A 20,911-nucleotide genomic window follows, 5' to 3' on the forward strand; every position below is an offset into this window, starting at 1 on the left:
TGAATGCGGATGAAGGATCCAGAAAAAGACATAACTAATTCAACAGAAAATAAAAAGATACTGCCATTGAAAGCAGAGGGAGATCAAAATGTCAGAATGGTCCTAGTAATGAATACAAACAATAGCTGAGGTGAATGGACCGTTATCATAGAATCATACAGCACAGAAGGCGGCCATTCGGCCAATCATGCCTGCTCTTTGGTAGAGCTGTCCAATTAGTCCCCATTCCCCTGCTCTTTCCCCGTAGCTCTGCAAATTTTTCTCCTTCAAGTATTTATCCAATTCCTTTTTGAAAGTTATTATTGAATCTACTTCCACCGCCCTTTCAGGCAGCGCATTCCAGATCATAACAACTCGCTGCATAAAAAAAAATCTCATCTCTGGCTTTTTTTTTTGCTAATTATCTTAAATCCGTGTCCTCTGGTTACCGACCCTGCTGCCAGTGGAAATAGTTTCTCCTTATCTACTCTTATCCAAACCCTTCATGATTTTGAACACCTCTATTAATTCTCCCTTTAACCTTCTCTGCTCCAAGGAGAACAATCCCAGCTTCTCCAGTCATCCCTGGCACCATTCTGGTAAATCTCCTCTATATTGTCTCAAAGGTCTTCTTTCCATTTCTGATTGTGTAACTTTTTTCCCCCCTTCACAACACGATGGAGCGTAGAGGGAGATGATCACCTGACCAAGGTATTAAGGGATATGGGCCAAAGGCAGGTATATGGAGTTAGATCACAGAATCAGCCATGATCTTATCAAATGGCGGAGCAGGCATGAGGGGCTGAATGGCCTACTCCTGTTCCTATGTTCCAGAGGGGGATGTGCATGGTGTAAAGGGACAGTGGCCTGGAGAACAATTTTATTTTCTTCTGTGGGAAGATACCAATTCTGATTTGTAGGTGCATGCTGGCTGCTTTTCGAAGAATGAAAGGCAGGCCTCGCACGACAATAGTCTCAAGAAAATCTGCAGCGTCCATTTTGCAACCTCCGTCAAGGGGATGAAAATCAACGGTTTTGAGTGGAGTCTGGTGACGGAGGGAGGGTGGAAGAGGAGGGTGGAAGAGCCCCGAGTGATAGGAGTCCTACAATCACAATCATAAATATCAGCTCTGCCGTTTGAAACAGACGATCACACGAAGTGGGGAGATCGCCGACAGACCCAAAAGAATTTAATATTCAGAAGCAGACTGCCTTGGACATAAACCATAAACTGTGGAGAGAAGAGCGGAATAAACATGGACCCTTTGTCAAAATCTCAGGATCCGCACCTCTAATGTTAATTGTCCGTCCTCTCCACAAAAGAACCAGAGGGGGAAAACTAGGAGAATTTTTTAAAAATATAATAAACGCAGCGAGTTATGATCTGGAATGCGCTGCCTGACAGGGCGGTGGAAGCAGATTCAATAGTAGCTTTCTAAAGGGGAATTCGATAAATACTTGAAAAGGGAAAAATTTGCAGGGCTTTGGGGAACGAGCAGGGGGCAGTGGGACTAATTGGACAGTTCTTTCAAAGGTCCAGCACAGGCACGACGGACCGGGTGGCCGCCTCCTGTGCTGTATCATTTTACGATTGCTGAGTGTTTTCTGGTTTTGTTTCAGATTTCCAGCATCTGCAGTTTTTTTGCTTTGTTGGATGTAAACTAATCTGTTCTACAGGACCAAAAGAGAAGTTAGAATCACAGAATGATATCATTCTATAATGTTAAGCCTAGAATTTCGTAATATGGCAGCATAACAATTGGTTACTTTATTGAAGAAACCAATGCTATGTAGTTTCGCATTTATCATCTATCCTTATAACGAGATAAAGAGGACAATCAAACTATAGAAAGATTTTATAGTTCAGGAGATATTGGGAGCAACCACCACAACCCACTAACTGAATCAGCAGCTGGCATTTAATATAGATCCTAGCGACTAACAGCTGAGCAGCAATAGAAAGAGGTGGAGAGATGGCCGATAAAAGAGGACAAAGCAAAGCAGTCTGCTTGATCGGCAGCCCATCCACCACCTTAAACATCCACATCAGCGCACAGTGGCTGCAGTGTGTACCATCCACAGGATGCACTGCAGCAACTCGCCAAGGCTTCTTCGACAGCACCTCCCAAACCCGCGACCTCTACCACCTAGAAGGACAAGGGCAGCAGGCACATAGGAACATCATCACCTGCACGTTCCCCTCCAAGTCACACACCGTCCCGATTTGGAAATATATCGCCGTTCCTTCGTCGTCGCTGGGTCAAAATCCTGGAACGCCCTCCCTAACAGCACTGTGGGAGAACCTTCACCACACGGATTGCAGCGATTCAAGAAGGCAGCTCACCACCACCTTCTCAAGGGCAATTAGGAATGGGCAATAAATGCCGGCCTTGCCAGTGACGCCCACATCCCATGAATGAATAAAAAAGTCAGAACACAGGTCTCCAGGGATCTTAAAAACAATTATCAGCACTGTCAGCTCCCTCTCCCCCTCCGACACAGATGAGAGACTACAGTTATGAGGAGAGAATTGAGATTCTGGAACTATTCCCATTGGAGCAGAGAAGGTCAAGGGGAGATTATAAATTATGAAGAGTTTTGACGAGATGGATCAGGAAAGACTAGCTACCCAACCAAAAGAAATAGTGATCAATTTAGAAGAGAGGGGAATGATGTTAGAAGAGATTTCTCCATGTAGAGGGTGCTTGGAAGAGGGAACACTTTGCCACAGGGAGTGGTTGAGGCTGAGCCCAGTGCAACTTCTAAAAAGGGAAAAAGTGGATAAAATATTTAAAGCAGAGGAAGATACAGGGCTATGGGGAGAGCGCGGGGCAGTGGGATTAATTTTGGATTGCTCAAACAAAGAGCCGGCATGGATACAATGGGCCGAACGGCCTCCTCCTGTGCTGGAAACCTTTATGGTCCTGCACCAGATTAGCATCAGATACCAAACAGCTGCAGGTCGCGTTTCTGAAACGATCGTGCCATCGATAACAAATCCAGCAACACATACCCAAAACATTAGGATCTCATTAATGGTGTGGGCCGTCCAAGAGGCAGTTCCGTGGACCATATTTTGGAGTTCAGATCAACCCGGACAGAATTTAGGAATCAATCCAGAGCATATTTTTACACAAGGTTTGATTTCCATGGAAATGAACGGGGACTGAAGAGTTGATTTCTGCCGTTACCATCAGGTCAGTGTAAAAAAAGACAAAAACAAAATCCCAGACAGGGAGATTGTCTGCAACAGAAACCTTTACAGAATGGCACATCTTATTCAACTATAACTAAGCAATAACTATAGAAGGCCAAGCATGATCACACAGTAGTTTGTTCGAGGTCAGTATCTTATTTTTTATTACTAAATTTACAAACAATAGAAGATCATGGACTAAATTATAAAATTATACAGCACAGAAGGAGGCCATTCGGCCCATCGTGCCAGCTCTTTGAAAGAGCGATCCAATTAGTCCCACTCCCCTATGCTCTTTCCCCATAACCCTGCAAATTTTTCTTCAAGTATTTATCCAATTCCCTTTTGAAAATTACTACTGAATCTGCTTCCACCGCCCTTTCAGGCAGTGCGTTCGATACTTCAAGGTAGCTTTTATCCCCTTTAAAATCGGTTAATGCGTCCACTAAAACAGCCAGCAAAGGAACATCCTACAAACAGCGTTAAGCAATTGTCCACTACCAGAGTCAGTGATGTTCTGACTCATTAATCCAGGTGGTTAGCCAGTTAATAGACATGGAGGATGAAATTTACACATCGCTAAGAGATTTTGCATCGTAAAGTTTACAAGAAAAAAAGTTATAGAATACAAAACAAATTTTCTTTCTAAAATTTTTTAGAAATGATGGAGAGATTAAATCAGCCCGTTTTCAAATCTGCAGATTACATACACTGACTGATGGTAGGATTTAGACATTCATTGGATGGAAAACAAGTGCATCAACCTAACTAACAGGAGTCAAGCACCACAAACCTGGATAATGGGATTTCCCATTGGTGATGGCAGATTCAATGGATCCTGAAGAGGAGCAGTCCATGGTTATGGACTTGGTGACAGGAGGCAGTGACGAATGCCTGGCCCCAGACATGGGAGCGGTTTTTTGATAGCTGAGCACACTTCTCCGATGATGAATCTGAACACAGTTTTCAGCCCCATGAATAGCTACACTCATACCTGGAACAAACCACACACACAAATTATTTTGATACGACAAGACGTGGAAATGGTGAGAAGAGCCAAGCATTCTAAAAGGTTTTTCAGTCACTGGCTAGCGGCAGGGAACATCGCCCATTGTCAATGCGAGTCGGAAAACTTCAGGCGGGCTGCCCACCATTTTACGTTGGCCGTGGTGATGCTAGAGGGTCTCGTGCTCAGGTTACACCCAACAAATCCATTAAAGTATCACATGTCAGACACTTGCTTTCTCTGAAGGGGAGGAAGTTACACTTCAGTTGTCCAGAGCCTTGGTCAGACCCTATCTGGAGACTGTGTTCAGTTTTGGGCACCGTAACTCAGGAAGGATATACTGGCCTTGGAGGGGGTGCAGCGCAGATTCACCAGAATGATAGCTTAGAGAGTTAAATTATGAGGACAGGTTGCATAAACTTGGCTTGAATTCCCTTGCATTTAGAAGGGTGAGGGGGATCTAATTAAAAAGTTGCTGAAGGGATTCAATAGGGTAGATACAGAAAAATTACTTCCTTTGATGGGGGAAATCCAGAACAAGGGGGCACAATCTTAAAATTAGAGCTAAACCATCCAGGAGAGAAATCAGGGAGCACTTTTTCACACAAAGGGGAGTGGAAATCCGGAACACTCTCCTCCCAAAAGACTGCATATTGGGTTTATTGAAATTTTCAAGACTGAGATCGATAGATTTTTGTTGGGTAAGGATCTCAAGAGAAATGGAGCAAAGGCAGGAAAATGGAGTTGAGATACAGATTAGCCCTGATCTGATCGAATGGCGGAACAGGCTCGAGGGGCTGAACGACCTACTGCTGTCCCTATTTACAAAAATCCATCAAGATAAATATGCTCCCTTATCTACGACCTGCACTAGCATTAGCTGTGCACGTGAAAGGAGATTGCTATATTGGTGCAATTTAGCCAATTGGTAGCTGGTAATAAGTAGTCATTTTCACCAGAGTGAGTTTTTTTTCATCCGGTTTCATTAACAGTGTAAGAAATGTAATTGCATTCCCCCCCCCGACCCCGCAACAAAAAAAAATATATACTTCAAAAGAAACCAGAAGTACAATAAAATGAAAAGATCAGACACTTAGAATACTTAAAGTTAAACCTCACCGCAAAAACTGGCACTCAAACTAAACAAGTCAATGAAGATTCCAACAACTTAACACGAAGCCTAATGTGAAAGGCTGATAACTTTTCTTGTGTTTCTGGCTGGTGACACAAGTAGATGTTTCCCAGAAACACAAGTAATTCCTTCCAAAAAAAAGTATGTCGAACCCTAACCCTAACCTTTAAGCAACTTTTCATCACTTATGTTTCTAAAATTACAAGGGGAGCAAAGATGACTCAATTCAGAACATAGGATAGTTCTTTTAATTGTATTCTCAAATTATTTTCCAGAACACCCACAAGAATGGTTTGCAACTAACAGGTGACTCAATAGAGATGACTATGACTCAGTGCAATACACCTACAACAATGCTGCTTAACAATTACAGATCAGCCATGAACTGATTGAATGGCAGAACAGGATCGAGGGGCTGAATGGCCTACTGCAGTTCCTATTAACAACATCCATCAAGATAATCATGCTCTCTTATCTACTGCATCTGTGACCATCACCCTGCAAATTATTGGAAACAATTCTGAGGGATGGTATAGTCATTTAGAAAGGCACGGATCAATCAAGGGCAGTCAGCACAGATTTGTTAAGAGAAGGTCATGTCTGACTAACTTGATTGAATTTTGGTGGTAACAAAGAGGGTAGCACATTTGATGTAGTGTACATGGATTTTAGCAAGGCTTTTGACAAGGTCCCACATAGCAGACTGGTCAAAAAAGTAAAAGCCCATGGGATCCAAGGGAAAAAAAAAGTGGCAAATTGGATCCAAAATTGGCTCAGTGGCAAAAGGTAATGGCCGACGGGCGTTTGTGTGACTGGAAGGCTGTTTCCAGTGGGGTTCCACAGGGTTCAGTACTAGATCCCTCGCTTTTTGTGATTATATTAATGATTTAGACCTAAATGCAAGGGGACATGATTAAGAAGTTTGCAGATGATACTATCAACCACATGGCCAATTTTTGTGAGGAGGAAAGCTGTAGACTACAGGAAGATATCAATGGACTGGTCAGGTGGGCAGAAAAGTGGCAAATGGAATTCAATCCAGAGAAGTGTGAGGTAATGCATTTGGGGAGGTCAAACAAGGCAAGGGAATACACAATAAATGGGAGGATATTGAGAGGTGTAGAGGAAGTGAGGGACCTTGGAGTGCATGTCCACAGATCCCTGAAGGTATCAGGACAGGTAAATGAAATGAAAGGTGGCGTACAGGATACTTTCCTTTATTAGCAGAGGTATAGAATATAAGAGCAGGGAAGTTATACGAGAACTGTATAAAACACTAGTTGGGTCACAGCTTGAGTGCTACATACAGTTCTGGTCACCACATTACAGGAAAGATGTGATTGTTCTAGAGAGGGTACAGAAGAGATTTACGAGGATGTTGCCAGGACTGGAGAATTTTAGCTATGAGGAAAGATTGGATAGGCTGGGGTTGTTTTCTTTGAAACAGAGGAGGCTGAGGGGTGATTTAATTGAGGTCATAGAGTCATAGAGTCATACAGCACGGATAGAGGCCCTTCGGCCCATCGTGTCCGCGCCGGCCATCAGCCCTGTCTACTCTAATCCCATATTCCAGCATTTGGTCCGTAGCCTTGTATGCTATGGCATTTCAAGTGCTCATCCAAATGCTTCTTGAACGTTGAGGGTTCCTGCCTCCACAACCCTTTCAGGCAGTGAGTTCCAGACACCAACCACCCTCTGGGTGAAAAAGTTCCCTCTCAAATCCCCTCTAAACCTCCCGCCTTTTACCTTGAATCTATGTCCCCTTGTTATAGAACCCTCAACGAAGGGAAAAAGCTCCTTAGTATCCATCCTATCTGTGCCCCTCATAATTTTGTACACCTCAATCATGTCCTCCCTCAGCCTCCTCTGCTCCAAGGAAAACAAACCCAATCTTCCTAGTCTCTCTTCATAGCTGAAGCGCTCCAGCCCTGGTAACATCCTGGTGAATCTCCTCTGCACCCTCTCCAAAGCGATCACATCCTTCCTGTAGTGTGGCGACCAGAACTGCACACAGTACTCCAGCTGTGGCCTAACCAGTGTTTTATACAGCTCCATCATAACCTCCTTGCTCTTATATTCTATGCCTCGGCTAATAAAGGCAAGTATCCCATATGCCTTCTTTACCACCTTATCTACCTGTTCCGCCGCCTTCAGGGATCTGTGAACTTGCACACCAAGATCCCTCTGACCCTCTGTCTTGCCTAAGGTCCTCCCATTCATTGTGTATTCCCTTGCCTTGTTAGTCCCTCCAAAGTGCATCACCTCGCACTTTTCCGGGTTAAATTCCATTTGCCACTGTTCCGCCCATCTGACCAACCCATCTATATCGTCCTGCAGACTGAGGTGTATAAAATTATGAGGGGCCTAGATAGAGTGGATAGGTAGGACCTATTTCCCTTAGCAGAGAAGTCAGTGACCAGGGGGCATAGATGTTAAGGAATTTGTAGACGGATTAGAGGGGAGCTGAGGAGAAATGTTTTCACCCAGAGGGTGGTGGGGGTCTGGAACTCACTGCCTGAAAGGGTGGTAGAGGCAGAAACCCTCAACTCATTTAAAAAGTACTTGGATGAGCACTTGTAGTGCCGTAACCTACAGGGCTACGGACCAAGTGCTGGAAAGTGGGATTAAGCTGGGTGGCTCTTTTTTGGTGGGCACGGATATGATGGACCGAATGGCCTCTTTCTGTGCTGTAACTTTCCATGATTAACTAATTAAAAAGCCCTTAACTGGTACTTTTGTTAGATGACAGTGCCAAAGGCAGCAAGTACAGTTCACTAGCACGACCCTTCTGCTGATTAGTACCGTCACATCAGTAACTTTTACGCACTGGGGCAATAGATCAACAAGCAGGAGGAGGATGTAGCAGTCACTGTGCAAATAGTGAATGTGGTGTCACACATCCCGAAACCTGGAGAGATATCTGGAAAATGTCGGGCCTCAAAAAAAAATTAAGCTGAACGATGACTGTTTTGGAGGGGGTGGAAGGTGATGCATGGGGCCTGCTAAGGTGTCAGCCTCAGCTCAGTGGGTGGCACTCTCACCTGAGTCAGACGGTCGTGGGCTCAAGTCCTACTCCAGAGACATGAGCACAAAATCCAGGCTGACACTCGCAGTACAGTACTGAGGGAGTGCCCCACTGTCAGAGGTCATCTTTCGGATGAGTTATTAAACAGAGGCCCCATCTGCCACCTCAGGTAGCGTAAAAGATCCCACGGCCACTATTTCGAAGAAGAGCAGGAGCTCACCCTGGTGTTTTGACTTCTGGTTGCTGTTTGTGGGATCTTGGTATGTGACATGGCTGCCATGTTAACTTAAGGAACTGAACTTCATTAAATGAGAATCACTTGGGGGAACATTTCTGAGCGATGTAATAAAGGCCATTTTAAAATCTGCTTACAAAGTGTTCCCATTATGAATAAATCGTGCCTGGTGTCCTGGGAAGACGGCAAAGAGACAATACAGAGTACGGCAAACCTCCAACACACCTGCTTTTCATCTTATTCTGTTGAAATCAACAGAAAAGGACTTTGGGAAGAGATAAAAGCTCTTTATAGACTAGTTTTTTTTTTAAATGGTTCGAAGTACAGGGATAGTGAGTGATTATATCCAATGTTACCACGTTCACCACACTCTACAATCATATTACACCTAATCTGATCTTAACTCCTGCTGGAAATATGAAATTGAACAAAAGAAAACTGGCCTAAAATCTCTCAGTGCAACTGATTAATTGCTCCCGATAATATTTATCTCTAACTTGCTTTTGCACTTTGATAATCAAATTGCAGGATACACCAAATGGATGTGAATGAGATGTCTTCATTGAGATAGCAAGAGTGAGTCGCGTACAAGAAAAGGAGAAGGCAGACTCAGTCTAGTAAGGAGATGACAGGGCGAGATACCTGGTTTTGAAGCAAGTGAGGAGATAGGTGGTAATCACAGGTTTGACAACAATCAATCTTTTTGTATAAAAGTGAATATAGTCACAAGGGCCAGAGGTGAGTCACCCAAAATTAGTTTGTTTCCAAAAAAAAAAACCATCTACCTTCCAGTTCATCAGTTGAAAAACTGATGCCATAAATACTCACTGCATCAAGCTCAGTTACAGAAATACAGTCAAAAGGAAGAAAAAAAAGAACTTGCATTTATATGGCGCCTTTCACGACCTCAGGTTGTTCCAAAGTACTTCACAGTCAATGAAGTACTTTTTTTTTTGAAGTGTAGTCACTGTTGTAATGTAGGAAACGTGGCAGCTAATTTGCAAATAGCAAACTCCCACAAACAGCAATGTGATAATGACCACATAATCTGTTTTAATGATATTGGTTGAGGGATAAATATTGGCCCCAGGACACCGGGGAGAACTCCCCTGCTCCTCTTCGAAATAGAGCCCTGGGATCTTTTACATCCACCCGAGGGGGCAGACGGGGCCTCAGTTTAACATCTCAACCGAAAGACGGTACCTCCGACAGTGCAGCACTCCCTCGGTACTGCACTGGGAGTGTCAGCCTAGATTTGTAATCAAGTCTCTGGAGTGGGACTTGAACGCACAGCCTTCTGACTTCGAGGAGAGAGCATACTACCCACTGAGCCCCAGCTGCCACCAGTGAGAGGGGTTTCATGGCAATGTAAAGTATTAAAGCACAATCCAGTCACTAGTTAGTTTATTTCCAAAAGACAAATACATTGCAAATTGACTTGATTTCTACTTGTCTTGTGTCACTTCCCCCACAGGGAGGAGGAATGGATTTCAGTTATTAATCACAAGAGTATGTTTCACCTGTTGCTGAGGTGCTGCTGGGTTTAGAAGAGTGAATCAGTACAGGCCTGCTATTAGGGGGAAAGTGGTCCTGTACACAATACGAGGAATCACTCTGATTTAGGAAATAAGAGAGGAGGAATTCAGAGTTGAGTTGGTCAAGGGGAAGGTTATTTGAAAAAAAGTGAGAGAGGGAATGATAGGAAGATTAAGAATCAACAGATGTAGATGGGAGAAACCAATCCGAGCAAAGAAATTCCTGGGCAGCACCAACCGAGAGGCCAGAATCTGAGGCAGAACCATGCTCTGCCAGGTGTCCGCCTTTTCCGAAAGGCGTATCAAATTCCGAAAGAGGGGACACGGACCAATAACATGGGACCTCCCCGACCGGATAGGGTTTCATCTCAGTTCCAGGTCATAACTTAAACAAACATCCAACACCATAACTTATTGTATTACAAGGCAGTGAACTGTACAGGAGATCACCAGAGAATATTTGGAATCAAAACATTACCCGGGATTTCCCAAGCAAATACCAGACAGAGCAACAACCTGTATAAACACATAAATATTTCATTCCCTTGAGGATCCTAAAATTTGGATGGTCCTTCAGAGAATAAAAAAGGTGCCAGTCAGCATTGGCACAAGGACCTCTGGGCAATATTGGCTCATCAGGTTAGCCGATATTATCATGAACATAGGGACAGAAGGAGGCCATTCAGCCCCTTGAGCTTGTTCAGCCATTCATTCAATCAGATCGTGGCTGATCTGTACCTCAACTCCATTTACCCACCTTTGCTCCATATCCCTTGATACCCTCACCCAACAAAAATCCATCGATCTCAGTCTTCAAAAGCTCCAATTGACCCCCAGCATCCACAGCCTTTTGGGGGAAGAGTTCCAGATTTCCACCACCCTTTGTGAAAAAGTCCTTCCTGATTTCGCTGCTGAATGGCCTAGTTCTAAATTTTAAGATTATGCCCCCTGGATCTCGATCCCCTCCTCCCACCAGAGGAAATAGTTTTGCTGCATCTACCCATTCGAATCCTTTTAACATTTTAAACACCTCGATCAGATCACCTCTCAATCTTCCAAACTCAAGGCAATACAAGCCAAGTCTATGCAACCTGACCTCATTTTAACCCTTTAAGCCCCGGTATCATTCTGGCGAATCTGCACTACACCCATTCCAAGCCCAATATATCCTTCCTGAGGTTCGGTGCCCAGATCTGAACACGGTATCTCCAGACCCAGGCTCTATATAACTTGAATCATCACTTCCTCCCCCTTTGTAATCCAGCCACCAACAACACCACCCACCCTCCCCCCCACCCCACCTCGAGGGGAGCTCTTGGCATCATTGACTCATTAGGTCAGCTGGCATTACAATAAGAACCATCTGGCAGAGCTTGCTCGCCAAGGTGGGCACCATCCACTGGTCAGTGGCCTATGTCAAAACCAACCAAGAAATGCAATTTGCTTGGCAGGAATGGAAACGCGCCATTGCATTTGGAAGTGAAATTCATATCAAGCAGTTGCCCATCCCACATTAGACGACAAGAGTAATTTGAGATATGAGATTGGAAGTCCTCAGAGGTTCTGACCAATTCAACACGACAAGCAGAGTCAGGAAAACAAACACTTTCTATCCATGCAAGGTAAGTATGCAAGATAAACCAGAAATAGTTCGTAGAGCATGGAGAATATTAATATATTTTGTCTTTCACCAATCAAGAAAACTGGTTCATTTATGACTAATAAGCCTTGAAGTAATGACAGGCATAGATGAACAAGAGATTGCGTGGAGAATGTAACAAGTCAAGGGAACAAGGAGGGTAGAGAGCTAAGAGATCTCTCATCAAGGATGGTTAGCAATTCACTGTCGTCTAATGTGGGATGTGCAACTGCTTGGTATGGATTTCACTTCCAAATGCGACGGCGAGTTTGATGCACAGCTTTTTTGCTCTGCAGTACGACTGCATGTCAAATAATTTGAAGTTAATAATTGATGGGAATGGGCATCGTTGTGAAAGGAAGAACTTGCATTTATATAGAAAAGTGTCTCACACAAAATGGATTAGTTTTGAAGCAGAGTCACTTAAAACAAGGTAAATGCAGCAGCCAGTTTGCCCGAAGCAAAATGAGATGATTGACCAGTTACTCAGTTTTCAGTGGTGTCGATCAAGGGAAGAATGTTGACCCAGGAGACACCCCACCTTGCTCTACTTCAAACTGTGTCATTGGATCTTTTGCTGCCTAAAGGGGAAACTGGACCATTAGACACTGTCTCTGATAATGCAGTATTCCCCCAGTACACAATGCAGCACTACCTTAATGCAACTCATGTCATTTAACGTTTATACACAAATTACGATTACTCGTGAAACATCAGTACAAAATTAAGTGTGCTTCATTAGTTCAATTGAAACTGTATTATTCCATATCTAGCTCAAATGCCTTTTTTAAAAAAAAAAAATTCATCGCTAGAGAAACCTGCCCTATTTATTTTGGTCAAAATCATAAGCTGTTGGTAACACTCTCGCCTCAAAGACAGAAGGTCGTGGGTTTAAGCCCCACTCCAGAGACTTGAGCACACAATCTAGGCTGACACTCCCAGTGCAGTACTGAGAGTGCGCTGCACAGTTGAAGGTGACATCTTTTGGACGAGACGCTAAAGCGAGGCCCAGTCTGCCCTCTCGAGTGGACGTAAAAGATCCCATGGCACTATTTCGAAGAGGAGCAGGAGAGTTCTCCCAGTGCCCTGGGCAATATTTATCCCTCAACCAACACCACTAAACACAGATTATCTGGTCATTGCTGTTTCCACAAATTGGCTGCCACGTCCTACATTAAAACAGTAACTACACTTCAAAAAGTACTTAACTGGCTGCGAAGCGGTTTGGGACGTCCTGAGGTTGTGAAAGGCGCTATAGAAATGCAAGTTCTTTCCTTCGTTAAGCATCTTGGATCGCTGTGTAATTCTTTACATTGACATGTTATCAAGAGAGGGAGGGCTGCTGAATTTTTAATGCAATCAAACATAAAAATTCACTGTAATCTACTAAAGAAATTCCAGCAACAAGCTTTTGAAAGCAAGAATCAAAAAGAAACAGTGATAGGTGATAACATTGTGGGAGATCAAAGCAGGATTTGTCTTTTGAGTTTCATTACTGATGTCAAAGAGTTGGTTTGTGTCGAGTTGTTCACTTCTTACCATGACTGATTGCTGCGATATGTGAGCCTGCAGTGTGTGGGCTTGGTTTCGAAGTACAATGCTTTATATGTGACTACGCCGCCCAGAGACTCATCTGTTAAGACTTTGGTACTGTGTTGTGTCCTTGCTTATTTTCACCATTCTTGAAGTCAGAAACTTTGAAATTAAAATGATTTTTCTTTTCCCATTAAACCAAAACTTTTCCACATCCCATTGGCATGAGAAAAACGTTAGGTATTGACTCATCATATTAGGGCAGTGCCTTTATACCAGGCTCATGTAAAAACTGCTTTATGCCCAATTTTGACCAGGATGACTATAATCATCTATAATATTAAACATCTTATGCCAGCATGCATTTCCAGGGTCAACTTTTTCCACTATAAATTCTCACATCAGCCTTGGCTCAATGGGTAACGCTCTCACCTCCGAGTTAGAAGATCGTGGGTTCCAGTCCAAGGGAGTGCCGCACTGTCAGAGGTGCCGCCTTTCGGATGAGACGTTAAACCAGGGCCCCATCTGCCCTCTCAGGTGAATGTAAAAGATCCCATGAAGAAGAGCAGAGGAGTTCTCCCTGGTCACCTGAGCCAATATTTATCCCTCAGCCAACATCACTGAAAACAGATTATCTGGTCATTTGTCTTGTTTGTGGGATCTTGCTGTGTGCAAATTGGCTGCCGAGTTTCCTACATTACAACAGTGACTACACTTCAAAAAAGTGCTTCATTGGCTGTAAAGTGCTTTTGGGACGTCCTGAGGTCAAGAAAGGCACTATATAAATGCAAGTCTTTTTTTTTCTATTGTGCCGATCTATTATAGTAGAATGGACCTATTTTCTCTGGAGTTTAGAAGAATGAAAGGTAATCTCATTGAAACGTATAAAATTCTGAGAGGGCTTGACAGGGTAGATGCTGAGAGGCTGTTACCCCTGGCTGGAGAGTCTAGAACTAGGGGGCATAGTCTCCAGATAAGGGGTTGGCCATTAAGGGATGAGATGAGGGGGAATTTCTTCACTCAGGGGGTCGTGAATATTTGGAATTCTCTACTCCAGAGGGCTGCAGATGCTCAGTCGTTGAGATAGATAGATTATTGGATACTAAGGGAATCAAGGGGTATGGGGAGCGGGCAGTTGAGGTAGAAGATCAGGCATGATCTTGCCGAGTAGCGGAGCAGGCTTGAGGGGCCGTATGGCCTACTCCTATTTCTTATAATGAAAACTGCCTATGTAAACTAGTCACACTGCAATTAAACTCCCCACCGGTGGTGGCACTGTAGCATCTCAGTTATGCATCTTCCAACCGCTCAGCTTGTAATGCATAGAAATTCCAATATTGGGACCATCTCTACTTTTCAAATTTCTGTAGGTTTAGTGAAACATTCTTATTTTTATATAATGATATGACTTTAAAAGAAGGACTGACTAATGTCTGCACACCCTGCCCTCCAAACTTTTCACCTATTGGGTCTTAAAACCCCCCTCCCCAACCAAATATTTCATAAAAATACAATACAGTTATAAATGAAATGCTTTAAACTTATTCATCCCAAACTCACTTTAGATCAGGTGACATTTTTGAATTTATACAATATATAAAAAAAATCACAATGTAAAGCAAATTACTTCACATTAAGCAATTTTGATGGAAATGGTCCCGAAGTCATAAAATGTCTACAAATTGATTATGTAGTTGGAAAGATTTTGCAGCCCTTTTGGTTTCATAAATCCTGAACGTGGCGTGGTAGAACAGCTGAATATCATTCTTCCCTACCGACTGGGACAAGTCCCCCTGGAACCCCCCCTGCTCCTGCTCCTCTCCGACACACATTCCGCACGTTCTCCCCTGGAATCGTTTCTTTCATGAACACAAGTCAGAGCCAACTACATCCAGCCCTCATGCAAGAGAAATCAGCTTCCTGTGTTTCATCTCCTTGTACAATAATCAATTCTTGGGAGAATATACATACTTAATATCCAACTGGGATACATGTTATCGTCAGAGTTCCAAACCTGACGATATTTACTTCAAAGAGACAAGAACTTGCATTTATATAGCACCTTTCATGACCTCAGGACATCCCAAAGCATTTTACAGTCAAAGATGCACTTTTTATTTTGAAATGTAGTCACTGTTAACGTAGGACATGGCAGCCAATTTGCACACAGCAAGATCCCACAAACAGCAATGAGATAAATGACCAGATAATCTGTTTTTTTTAAAGTGATGTTGGTTGAGGGATAAATGTTGGCCAGGACACCAGGGAGAAACCCCCCTGCTCCTCTTCAAAATAGTGCCATTGGTTCTATTACGTCCACCTGAGGGGACAGACGGTGCCTCGGCTTAACGGCTCATCAGAAAGACAGCACCTGCGACGGTGCAGCACTCCCTCAGTACAGCACTGGAGTGTCGGCCTGGATTTTGTGCTCAAGTCTCTGGAGTGGGACTCGAACCCACGACCTTCTGACTCAGAGGCAAGAGTGCTGCCCACTGAGACTGTCTTCAGTGAGTGGCTTCTCTATAATTCTGTACAAATCATAGAATCATAGAATCATAGAAGTTACAACATGGAAACAGGCCCTTCGACCCAACATGTCCATGTCGCCCAGTTTATACCACTAAGCTAGTCCCAATTGCCTGCACTTGGCCCATATCCCTCGATACCCATCTTACCCATGTAACTGTCCAAATGCTTTTTAAAAGACAAAATTGTACCCGCCTCTACTACTGCCTCTGGCAGCTCGTTCCAGACACTCACCACCCTTTGAGTGAAAAAATTGCCCCTCTGGACCCTTTTGTATCTCTCCCCTCTCACCGTAAATCTGTGCCCCCTCGTTATAGACTCCCCTACCTTTGGGAAAAGATTTTGACTATCTACCTTATCTATGCCCCTCATTATTTTATAGACTTCTATAAGATCACCCCTTAACCTCCTGCTCTCCAGGGAAAAAAGTCCCAGTCTGTCTAACCTCTCCCTGTAAGTCAAACCATCAAGTCCCGGTAGCATCCTAGTACATCTTTTCTGCACTCTTTCTAGTTTAATAATATCCTTTCTATAATAGGGTGACCAGAACTGTACACAGTATTCCAAGTGTGGCCTCACCAATGCCCTGTACAACTTCAACAAGACATCCCAACTCCTGTATTCAATGTTCTGACCAATGAAACCAAGCATGCTGAATGCCTTCTTCACCACCCTATCCACCTGTGACTCCATTTTCAAGGAGCTATGAATCTGTACTCCTAGATCTCTTTGTTCTATAACTCTCCCCAACGCCCTACCATTAACGGAGTAGGTCCTGGCCCGATTCGATCTCCCAAAATGCATCACCTCACATTTATCTAAATTAAACTCCATCTGCCATTCATCGGCCCACTGGCCCAATTTATCAAGATCCCGTTGCAATCCTAGATAACCTTCTTCACTGTCCACAATGCCACCAATCTTGGTGTCATCTGCAAACTTACTAACCATGCCTCCTAAATTCTCATCCAAATCATTAATATAAATAACAAATAACAGCGGACCCAGCACCGATCCCTGAGGCACACCGCTGGACACAGGCATCCAGTTTGAAAAACAACCCTCCACAACCACCCTCTGTCTTCTGTCGTCAAGCCAATTTTGTATCCAATTGGCTACCTCACCTTGGATCCCGTGAGATTTAACCTTATGTAACAACCTACCATGCGGTACCTTGTCAAATGCTTTGCTGAAGTCCATGTAGACCACGTCTACTGCACAGCCCTCATCTATCTTCTTGGTTACCCCTTCAAAAAACTCAATCAAATTCGTGAGACATGATTTTCCTCTCACAAAACCATGCTGACTGTTCCTAATTAGTCCCTGCCTCTCCAAATGCCTGTAGATCCTGTCCCTCAGAATACCCTCTAACAAACTTACCCACTACAGATGTCAGGCTCACTGGTCTGTAGTTCCCAGGCTTTTCCCTGCCGCCCTTCTTAAACAAAGGCACAACATTTGCTACCCTCCAATCTTCAGGCACCTCACCTGTAGCGGTGGATGATTCAAATATCTCTGCTAGGGGACCCGCAATTTCCTCCCTAACCTCCCATAACGTCCTGGGATACATTTCATCAGGTCCCGGAGATTTATCTACCTTGATGCGCGTTAAGACTTCCAGCACCTCCCTCTCTGTAATATGTACACTCCTCAAGACATCACTATTTATTTCCCCAAGTTCCCTAACATCCATGCCTTTCTCAACCGTAAATACCGATGTGAAATATTCATTCAGGATCTCACCCATCTCTTGTGGTTCCGCACATAGATGACCTTGTTGATCCTTAAGAGGCCCGACTCTCTCCCTAGTTACCCTTTTGTCCTTTATGTATTTGTAGAAGCTCTTTGGATTCACCGTTGCCTGATCTGCCAAAGCAATCTCATATCCCCTTTTTGCCCTCCTGATTTCTCTCTTAACTCTACTCCGGCAATCTCTATACTCTTCAAGGGATCCACTTGATCCCAGCTGCCTATGCATGTCATATGCCTCCTTCTTCTTTTTGACGAGGGCCTCAATCTCCCGAGTCATCCAAGGTTCCCTACTTCTACCAGCCTTGCCCTTCACTTTATAAGGAATGTGCTTACCCTGAACCCTGGTTAACACACTTTTGAAAGCCTCCCACTTACCAGACGTCCCTTTGCCTGCCAACAGACTCTCCCAATCAACTTCTGAAAGTTCCTGTCTAATACCATCAAAATTGGCCTTTCCCCAATTTAGAATTTTAACTTTTGGGCCAGACCTATCCTTCTCCATAGCTATCTTAAAACTAATGGAATTATGATCACTTGTCCCAAAGTGATCCCTCACTAACACTTCTGTCACCTGCCCTTCCTTATTTCCCAAGAGGAGGTCAAGTTTTGCCCCCTCTCTAGTCGGGCCATCCACATACTGAATGAGAAATTCCTCCTGAATACACTCAACAAATTTCTCTCCATCCAAGCCCCTAATGCTATGGCTGTCCCAGTCAATGTTGGGAAAGTTAAAGTCCCCTACTATTACCACCCTATTTTTCTTGCAGCTGTCTGTAATCTCCTTACATATTTGCTCCTCAATTTCCCGTTGACTATTTGGGGGTCTGTAGTACAATCCTATCAAAGTGATCTCTCCCTTCTTATTTTTCAGTTCTACCCATATAGACTCAGTGGGCGAACCCTCGGATATATCCCCTCTCACTACTGCCGTGATGTTCTCCCTAATCAAGAACGCAACTCCCCCTCCTCTCTTACCTCCTGCTCTATCTTTCCTATAGCATCTGTACCCTGGAACATTGAGCTGCCAGTCCTGCCCCTCCCTTAGCCATGTTTCAGTAATAGCTATAACATCCCAGTCCCATGTACCCATCCATGCCCTGAGTTCATCTGCCTTGCCCATCAGACTTCTTGCATTGAAATAAATGCAGTTTAATCTAGACTTCCCTTGGTCTTTGCCCTGCTTTCTCAGACCATCTGTCCGGTCATGTTCTGTACACTCTCCCTTACTGCCTTTTGTTTCTGTCACCACTTTATTTCCCACTGACTTCCTGCATCGGTTCCCATCCCCCTGCCACATTAGTTTAAACCCTCCCCAACAGCACTGGCAAACACTCCCCCTCGGACATTGGTTCCAGTCCTGCCCAGATGCAGACCGTCCAATTTGTACTGGTCCCACCTCCCCCAGAACCGGTTCCAATGGCCCAGGAATTTGAATCCCTCCCTCTTGCACCATCTCTCAAGCCACGTATTCATCTTAGCTATCCTGTCATTCCTACTCTGACTTGCCCGTGGCACTGGTAGCAATCCTGAGATTACTACCTTTCAGGTCCTACTCTTTAGTTTAACTCCTAACTCCCTAAATTCAGCTTGTAGGACCTCATCCTGTTTTTTTACCTATATCGTTGGTGCCTATATGCACCACGACAACTGGCTGTTCACCCTCCCCCTCCAGAATGTCCTGCAGCCGCTCCGAGACATCCTTGCACCAGGGAGGCAACATACCATCCTGGAGTCTCGGTTGCGTCCGCAGAAACACCTGTCTATTCCCCTTACAATCGAGTCCCCTATCACTATAGCTCTGCCACTCTTTTTCCTGCCCTCCTGTGCAGCAGAGCCAGCCACGGTGCCATGAACCTGGCTGATGTCACCTTCCCCTGGTGAGCCATCTGTAAAGCAAATGGTCACATATGCTCTCAAAAGGTTTGAAGACCAGGGAGGTCCACAAATAGTGGAGTAGTTACATTACTAGATTAGTAATCCAGTAGAACACGAGTTCAAATCCCACCATAGCAGATTGAATTCAGTTAAATAAAAGCTAGTATCAGTCACAAAAAAAAAGGGACCATGAAGCTATCAAATGGTCTTAAAAACCCAACTGGTTCACTAATGCCATCGAGAGAGCAGGAAACCTGCTGTCCTTACCTGGTCTGGTCTATATATGTCTCCAGTCCCACACAAACGTAGTTGACTTTTAACTGCCCTCTGAAGTGGCGTAACAAACCACTAAGTTGTATCAAACTGCTACAATCAGGGTAACTGGAGATGGGCAATAAATGCTGGCCTTGCCAATGACACCCACATTGCAAGAATGATTTTTTTTTAAAAAAGGTGTCCAGCACAGTTGTGTACCATGGAGTCTCAAAGACCACATATAATATTTAAATCCATGTTTGCAAAGTGGGAAGCAAAAGCAAGTGTTCTCAGTCCAGCAGCTTCAATATGGCTTCTAGGTATAAAAGAATGAAATTTAATCAGAATAAGAATCAGTTGTGGGAAGGGATGCAACTCCAGCATATTGTGAACATCTAGTACCCTAACAAATGGAATATTTAACTCACTATATTTATTATCTCAGTGTTTTAGCTAGGATTTATTTCAGATTGACAATCTGCACAGATCAACACTGCTAGGTGCATGGGTGAGAAACCTTGAATAATGAATCAGATTGTAATGTTACAAATTTGTTCCTGAAGATTGAGTCAAAGAACAGTAACCTATGACTCAGAAGGACATAATGAGGCTTTTCATGGTGCATTTTTTTTTAAAGCTGTAGTTTATAAACCATGTAACCAATATTTGATCGCTCATTTAAATATTTAAAAAAGTCCACAAAATAAAATGACTCTGGTTTCTCTCTCTCTCATTTACTTGTTCCTTACAGCAGGAGTATCCTATATTTGATCCACAAGTCCTGGAAATAGGGAGCTCATAACCCATGCAGCACTTGGTTTCTATTTCTTGCACAGTGGTTCGTCTGGTCTTAATTCAGTAGGCCTGGGCGTTTGGAAGGAGGCTCTTAACACTTGCCTCATTGGTGGATAAATCCCAAATCAGATCAACATCTGTTCGCACTGGCAACTTAAGATTAACAATAATTACATACGAGGAAGGTCATTTGGCCCCCGTTAGTTCATCCATCCAGTCAGATCTGAATGGTTCCCTATTTCAGCATCCAATCCTTTCTGAAATGACTCCAGGGTTTTCAAAAACCCTACTCTTCCTAGCAGTCCATTCCATACATTGAAGAATTTCCTGATCAAAGACTGATCACAGTCCTCAAACTACCTTTTACTACTTAGGTATTCACAAATCGACAGGAAAAGGAAGAACTTTCATTTATTTGGGACATTTCC

The 20,911-nt window shown here is 43.8% G+C and overlaps 1 protein-coding gene across 3 annotated transcripts in view; it reads right to left on the reverse strand.

The window, feature by feature from the left end:
* The window catches only part of LOC137334503 (anoctamin-4-like), a 167,335-nt gene that overhangs the window by 104,281 nt on the left and 42,143 nt on the right, over positions 1-20,911 (reverse strand). For all 3 annotated transcript variants that reach the window (XM_067999216.1, XM_067999215.1, XM_067999217.1), the window contains exon 2: positions 3,969-4,169. In XM_067999216.1, coding sequence (XP_067855317.1) covers positions 3,969-4,169 — 201 coding nt within the window. The remainder of the gene's footprint in view (positions 1-3,968; positions 4,170-20,911) is intronic.

This window comes from Heptranchias perlo, chromosome 18, assembly GCF_035084215.1.
Source record: "Heptranchias perlo isolate sHepPer1 chromosome 18, sHepPer1.hap1, whole genome shotgun sequence".
Classification (NCBI taxonomy): domain Eukaryota; kingdom Metazoa; phylum Chordata; class Chondrichthyes; order Hexanchiformes; family Hexanchidae; genus Heptranchias; species Heptranchias perlo.